We start from the raw sequence: 7,586 nt of genomic DNA, 5'->3' as shown, positions 1-7,586 counted from the left end.
CTTAAGCTGTTCATTTAAGTTATTATCAATAAAATGTTCATTGACCTGACCGATGCATCAGTTTATCAGGGTGATATTTGAGCTTTTATCACAGTGATTTATGTCAATGCTTCACTCAGATCAGTTAGTTTAAGGTGTTAAAGTGTTGGGTTCAAAGACAGGAGGTTGTCTGTTTGATGCTTATGCTGTGCAGTAGATTTATTTATTGAGATAGAACAAAATGTCAGCCATCTGTGGCCTCACCAGGGCATCATCAGGCTCTACATTTGTCAGGTTGATATATGAGTTGTGTGTTGGCACAGACAAATGTACATCAGCAGTGATATCAGTCCACAGAGAGTGGTGATTTCTAACAAACAGCAGACAAAACTTTAGATCAGTTAGCTCAACTTGTTATGTGTTGAGTTCAAAGACAGGAGGTTGTTGGTTTGATTCTCTTGCTGTGCAGATTTATTTTTCAAGTACAGTAAAATGTCAGCCATCTATGACCTCACCAATGCTTCATCAGGCTCTACATTTGTCAGGTTGAGATGTCTGCTTGTGTTAGTGCAGAAATATCAATATCAACAGTGATATCCATCAATGTTGTGATGTCTAACAAACAGCAGAAGAGACAACAGATCAGTTAGCTTCATGTGTTTAGAGTTGGGTTAGAAGACAGGAGGTTGTTGGTTTGATTCTCTTGCTGTGCAGTAGATTTATTTATTTAGATACAACAAAAATGTCAGCCATCTTTTGACCTCACCAATGCTTCATCAGGCTCTACATTTGTCATATAAGACAAATCTATATCAGTAGTGACATCAGTCCACAGAGAGTGGTGATGTCTAACAAACAGCATGTAAAGTCTCAGCTCAGTTAGCTCAACTTATTATGTGTTGGGTTCAAAGACAGGAGGTTGTTGGTTTGATGCTTATGCTGTGAAGCAGATTTAGTTATTTAGAAACATCAATGTTAGCAATCTATGACCTGACCAATGCTTCATCAGGCTCCTCATTTGTCAGGTTGAAGCTTGTTTTGAAACAGAAAAATCCATTTCTGTCGGTGTTGTATCCAGAGAAGACTCAGATGCGATCTCTACCAAACAACAGATGGATCTCAGATCAGTTAGCTTAGTGTGTAGAGTGTTGGCTTTGAAGACAGGAGGTTGTTGGTATGATACTTATGCTGTGCAGCAGATTTATTTATTCAGATACACAAAATGTCTTTTGACCTGGCCAATGCATCAACTGAACACTACATTTGTAATATAAGCTTTTTGGCACAAACAAATCAATATCAGCAGTGACATCAGGCAGTGTTGTACACGGGGAGTGGTGATCTCTAACACACAGCACACTCACTCTCAGCTCAGTTAGCTCAACTTAATGTGTGTTGTGTTTGAAGACAGGAGGTTGTCTGTTTGATACTTATGCTGTGCAGCAGATTTATTTATTTAGATACATCAATGTTTGCAATCTTCTGTCCTGACTAATGCATCAGTTGACCTCTACATTTGTCAGTTTGATATATGAGTTTTTTGGCACTGAAAAATCAAAATCAGCAGTGATATCAGTCAGTGTCGTACACAGGGAGTGGTCATCTCTACCAAACATCATGCAACCTCAGATCAGTTAGCTCAGTGTGTAAAGTTTTGGACTAGAAAACAGGAGGTTGTCTGTTTGATTCTTAGGTCGTACAAGAAGTTTTAAGGACCTACTTCCAAATAAATGACTAATTTAATGTTGAACACAAAACGTTTTAGATCAGAAAGCTCAGGGAGTTCAGAGCTTGGTTAAACTACAAGAGGTTGTGAATTTAATATTAATCTAATTCTCCATCTTTGAAGGTCTCATGCAGCAGCTGAATAACAAATACAACATCAAACATGATAATTTCCTGATCAGATGGTGTGAGGTGATAAGAGATGCTCTTCTAGAGAGGAGGTTGTGAGTTCAAGTCCTGTGTGAGGCAGTGACTTTTGAATTTTGTGTTAGAATAAAACCCAATGAAGTCAAAGTCAAATCCGCCCAGAGCAGAGTTCACTGTGTCTGTGCACTGGTGGCGCAGCAGGTTTGATCTCGGCACGATAGGCGCCCGTGCCGGGTTCAAGGCTGCTCGTCACCAGTGGGCAGGTGTGGTTAGAACAGGTTGTCGGGTAGAGTTGTTCGGTCGGTTGGTTGGTAGATCAGTCGTTGGAATGATGCGTCAGTAGAGGAGTTGGTTGGTGGGTTGGTTGGGCAGGTGTGTCAGTTGGTGTGTCGTAAGGAAGACTTGGTCATCGGTGGTGGTGATGGTGGTAGTCACGGTGTTGGTTGCGAGGGATAATGACAATCGTAGGCGACCCTGGTAGATCCGTCGATAGGTGGACCTGAGCCATAAGTAGAAGTGCAGGGAGGTTGCAACTGTAGACAGGAGGGAGCTGGGACAAGGAATAAGCAAATTCTCTCAATTTGAGCTTTTTTTTTTGCCTTTTTTTGGTAAAAAAAGCCATTTTTTGCTAAATTTACCTGAACTTTCTGTAGGACTTGAACCTGTGTCTCCTGGCTGCCAACTCTGGCACTAACCCCTGCACCATCAGCTCCACCACACTGAATTACATCAGAACTTGTATTTGTCATGGCGTCGGTTCGATGCCTCCCACAAAAAAAAAACAAGTAGAAAAACCTGGAAAACGGATTAAAAAAGAGGAGAAATCATTATTTACAGTTGTTTTTGTAGTTGCAACATAAATCTCACACTTTCACACAAACGTCCTTCACTAAAAAGATGAACTGAATGAAAATATATAACATTAAGTTTAAACACGTGTCACACGCAGGAGGCTCTACCCTCCACTTTACAATACGTTTGTTTCAGTCCTTAAATAACAAAGGGATTAAACTCCCACACAAATGGAAACATTCAGTAAATTACATCAACTCTCACTGAAACATTAATGCAGATAACACAGACGCACAGTGGTCACTCTAAAACACTGGAGCACTAACTGGAAAAGATGGTTTGGATCAAATTCACATTCAAAAGTCACAGTAGAATATTTCAAAGGGTCAAATCTAATGCTTCAGTCGGTCATAACAACAGAATAAATCAAATAAATAAAGTCAGAGTCGAGTTTGTCATGAAAAAGATCCCAACAACTAAACAAAGGTTAAAGTTCAGCCACTCACCACAGTCTCCTCCAGGTCCTCCAGGCCCTCTCTGGCCCTCCAGGCCCTTCAGGTCCTCTCTGGCCCTCCAGGCCCTCCAGGTCCTCTCTGGCCCTCCAGGCCCTTCAGGTCCTCCAGGCCCTTCAGGTCCTCTCTGGCCCTCCAGGCCCTCCAGGTCCTTCAGGTCCTCTCTGGCCCTTCAGGTCCTCCAGGTCCTCCAGGCCCTTCAGGTCCTTCAGGTCCTCTCTGGCCCTCCAGGTCCTTCAGGCCCTCTCTGGCCCTCCAGGCTCTTCAGGTCCTGTCTGGCCTGCTCCCTCTCTTCATTCAGAAGTCTGCACAGAAAAGAAACATGTCCAAATCAAAGTGCATTAGATGTGATCCTCAGAAATGAAGAGTACGGTTCGATGCCTACATGAGTTTCTGGAGCTCTGCATCCTTCTGCTCTTCAGCCTTCAGTTTGTCGTAGTCCAACAGGAGCCGCTCCTGCTCCAACAACAGACCCTGGTTCAGACTGTGAGAGGAAGACAAGTGGCAATAAGTCACATCATTCAGTTTTATTCATAGTGCAGTTTCAGGAGGTGTGGTTCTGCTGCTGTGTGAAGGATACAAACACGTGTCACTGTCAGAGCGACGTGCATGAGCAAAGTTAAAGAGGCGTAAGTGAACACAGCATAGAGAGGCTCGCTGTTGAAGACGCTCTTCAGAGCACACAGGTGTTCAGGACGACACCTGCACCATTGTGTTCAGGGATCCAATCAACAACAATCTAAAGTGAACTGAAGAAACTCCACCAAACTCCACCGTCACACCACGTACAGGCAGCAGGAAGCATTCTCCGAGGCCCAGGTAGTGTGAGTACAAACGGGCCTGGGGGGGGGGACAAGGACCCTAAAGCACGGGGCACGGGACGGAGGCACAGTGGGAGGGCGCCCTAAGTGGTCAGCTGCAGAATTATGCCTCATTACTTTAACCTGTATTTGAAACTCTTCTTCCCTCTGAAACGTGCACAGATTAGTGAAACAACAGTAAATGAGAATTCATCTGTGTGTGTTTTCTTATCTCACCGTTGCTCCAGCGCTGGAGTTCAGCCTCCAGCCTCTGGATGATGCTTTCAGGCTCTTCTTCTTCTCCTTCTGCGTCTCAGATTTCTTCTTCCACTCCTCGGCCGTCAGCTCCAGGTTCACCCACACTGTGTTCTTAATGGTCTCGGCTCTGACACAGACAGGACACAGACGGTACACATGTTTGAGCCCCAGAGCACCCACTTTCATTCACTGTGCTTGATCTTTGGACAGCCTGGACCTTCATCCCTCAGCAGCCACATCACATCATTCTCAGTGTTCATCAAAGTCATAAAAAACAGAAACAAGGTGCGTTTGAATTAAAGGGACCTTTAGAGAACAGTGATGAACCAACATGTGCTTTAAAAAGTGACAAAAGGAGAAGAAAGATGCTTTTGACTTCCTCCTGAAGCTAAATGTGACCTCATCATTATAATTATTTTATAATTCTGTGAGAAACAAAAACTACCAGTCAAATGATCCCAAAGTGAGGAAGCAGCTGAGGTCGACTGCTGATTCAATTCTGCACAATTCAAAATGTCGACAACCTGCATCACATTTAATAAACATGCCAACAAACAAGAAGAAGTTCTACCTCTGTCCAAACATGAGCGTGGACTTGGTCTCGGCCTCGTTGTAGATGGACGTCGAGCAGCAGATGATGATGGTGGTGCGACAGTTCCCCCCCAGAGAGTCCTGCAGGATCCGAGTCATCTTACTGTCTCTGTACGGTACGTGGGACTTCTGAGAAAGAGATGCATCAGACGTGTCACACACTCATTGTTCCAGTGCGTGGGGATGAGAGGTAACTGTGAGGGACTTCGCCTCGTCCAACACGGCTCCCTCTGCTCCCGTCTTACTGACCTGTTCAAACAGCAACAACGCACAGATTAGACTTCACGTCAGTTTTACATGAACGCATCCTCCCGATGTCACTCAGAACGACCTTCTCCCTGCCCGACAGGTCGACCGGGTAGAGCTTCCCCGACAGCTTCTTCTCCGTCTCCGTGTTCTCCTGCTTGATGTTAATGAGGAAGATGCTGTGGCTGCGAGAGCTGTGCTCGTTCATGTCTGGAGGATAAATAACTACAGTTGGTCGACAGACGTGGTTCACATGTGTGAAGCTCAGGGGTTGGAGGTACTGTGCTCATACTTCTACTCTGCTACATTTCAGAGGGAACAGTGAACTCTTTGCTCTACTACACTGATCTGAGATCTGCTGTAGTCACCAGTTTCTTTTCCAAACGTGTAAAATGAGATTAAAAGGGCGTCTGTGACAGATCTGGGACCCCCCCCCCCCCCCTCTGCTGTTGCTGTTTCCTGTCTTCAAGGCTGCAGACCTGCTGGAGCGTAATCAGCTGCATGGGACTCACCTGGAGCCCATGCACATGAGCCAGAGCCTCAGCTAGTGTTTGGATGGACACACACACACACACACACACACACACACACACACACACACACACACACACACACACACACACACACACACACACACACACACACACACACACACACACACACACACACACACACACACACACACACACACACACACACACACACACACACACACACACACACACACACACACACACACACCTACCTACCTACGTGTCCTTAAAGCACAACATCCATGCAGCACATGTTCACGCATCCTCTGACTTTACAGATCCTTCAAATCTATTTGTTGCATTTGTTGTTTGTTGCTACATTTACTAAAGTCAAGGATCTTTATACTTCCTTACCAGTGACGTGCGGTCAGGGGAGGCAGGTGAGGCTGCGCCTCCCCTGTCATCATGAGAGAATAAAGAAACGAAATAATAAAATAACAAGTATTAATATTTATCCTCTGGACTATGATTTTGGTGTGGTTCTTAATGTATTTTGACCGTTTTTATAGTAAAAATGGCAGAAAATTCTGTATTTCCTATTTAAATAAACGGAGTCGCTTCGGATGCGAGAGGTGAGGCACGGACAGCCGTGCCTCCCTCCAGATTGCGCAATCACTCACAAACTGTATTGAGCGCGTGCCCTCTGCGCGTGCTTGTTCCCATTTCTGTTTATGTTTCCAATATGATGGTTGAGGACACTTTTATGTAATAAAAGCATACGTCTTCTTTTCCATGGTGTTAAGTAATGTATTTTACGTATGTGTGTAATATTTACATCTTATTGATGTGACATAAATCCACAGGGAAAATGCTTGGCTTGAGGCAGGCAGTACCTCTGCCTCAAGGCAGGCGGCGATAGTGAGCAGCCAGATAGCCTGCAGCCAGATCACGGTGAACTCTGACCTGTGTGAAAAAAGTAAACACAAGAAGTGTGCTGTGTGACGCTGTAGAGCTTAGTGACAAGCTGTCATTTCTCGCCCTGAAAATGGAGGATTTGATTTCTAAACTAAGACATTTTTCAAAGCTGGACTTTCAGTCAGTAAAGGTAAGATATACTGCAATATACAGTGGCTCTGGTGTTTTAAAATGGTTTTCAGCATCCTATTCGCTCCTATTCTCTCATCCTATCCTATTGGCATCCAACTGTATGTTTGTAAATCTGACTTGTGAGTCAGTGCCTCCCCAACCCCAACCCTCACTGCACGTCACTGTTCCTTACTTAAAAACACATTCAATATAAATATCTTCTTACAAAATTGTGATAAAACGTCACTTAATGACACTACAACACACACATATGAAGATACATACTAGTCACTGCCACGTGCCCATTGTTTTTACCTTCGTCTGTGACGTCATCACCTCCTCTGGACTGGACACAAAACGCTGAGAGAGAGAGAGAGAGGGAGAGGGAGAGAGAGAGAGAGAGGGGGGGGGGGGGAGAGACAGACAGAGAGAGAGACACAGAGAGAGCACATGAGAGTCACAGTCACACAAACACAGGGCAGCCCCCGTCAGCTGTAAGTGAACACACACTTGTGGTGGTGTTTGAACACAGTCTGTGATGCATGAAGAGCACAAACAGATCAGAGACATCACAGATGTCACTTTGACTGTTGTTGTTGTTGAAATATCACAGCTCATGTGGATGCACTCTGGTTTTGTCTTCATGCACAGAGAGGTTCGTCTTCCACACTTCAAACACAACAAACATCACCGAGGTCACGTGCTGAGTCTTCAAAAAAGGCTTTTGCAAAATAATAAAAGTTAGATACACTTGAGATGAATAGACCCATGTAAAAACACCTCACTCTCCTTTACAGCTTTAATGAATTAATTAAAAATACACTTTAATTCACAGAAATGTCTCTAAAGTGTTTTTAACGTAGTGTTTAGCTGCACAGACTTTAAGAATCTCTAATTTGATCTCAATGTGCAGTTGTAGTTTCTCACCGTGGCCACAGGAGGGCGCGCTAATCCATTTAAAACATATTATTTTGAAG

General features: G+C 44.3%; 1 protein-coding gene and 1 long non-coding RNA gene across 2 annotated transcripts; both read right to left on the bottom strand.

The window, feature by feature from the left end:
* Positions 1-1,275: 1,275 nt before the first annotated feature.
* LOC310964542 lies at positions 1,276-3,308 on the bottom strand. Its single transcript, XR_014593752.1, has 3 exons — positions 3,150-3,308; positions 2,490-2,646; positions 1,276-2,401 (listed from the first exon to the last, which is right to left on the bottom strand). It is a non-coding gene; the product is annotated as an uncharacterized lncRNA (long non-coding RNA).
* Positions 3,309-3,348: 40 nt separating this feature from the next.
* LOC310964816 (kinesin heavy chain-like) lies at positions 3,349-5,191 on the bottom strand. Its single transcript, XM_083938087.1, has 5 exons — positions 5,054-5,191; positions 4,785-4,933; positions 4,193-4,340; positions 3,541-3,639; positions 3,349-3,460 (listed from the first exon to the last, which is right to left on the bottom strand). The coding sequence occupies exons 2-4, from the start codon at positions 4,901-4,903 to the stop codon at positions 3,574-3,576; spliced, it is 333 nt and encodes a 110-aa protein (XP_083794213.1). The 5' UTR covers positions 4,904-4,933; positions 5,054-5,191; the 3' UTR covers positions 3,349-3,460; positions 3,541-3,573.
* Between the last annotated feature and the right edge of the window lie 2,395 nt (positions 5,192-7,586).

The sequence above is a fragment of the Echiichthys vipera genome, assembly GCF_963691815.1.
Source record: "Echiichthys vipera genome assembly, chromosome: 23".
Classification (NCBI taxonomy): domain Eukaryota; kingdom Metazoa; phylum Chordata; class Actinopteri; order Perciformes; family Trachinidae; genus Echiichthys; species Echiichthys vipera.
This window is presented reverse-complemented; position numbering and strand designations above follow the sequence as displayed.

Bases quoted from the DNA above. Each gene is read 5' to 3' on its own strand.
- LOC310964816 (XM_083938087.1), bottom strand. From the start codon at position 4,903: ATGACTCGGATCCTGCAGGACTCTCTGGGGGGGAACTGTCGCACCACC. The intron at 4,341-4,784 runs GTAGAACTTCTT...TGTCTGTGTCAG, and splicing joins ACGCTCATGTTTGGACAGAG to AGCCGAGACCATTAAGAACA. The intron at 3,640-4,192 runs GTGAGATAAGAA...TTCCTCTCACAG, and splicing joins ACTCCAGCGCTGGAGCAACG to TCTGAACCAGGGTCTGTTGT.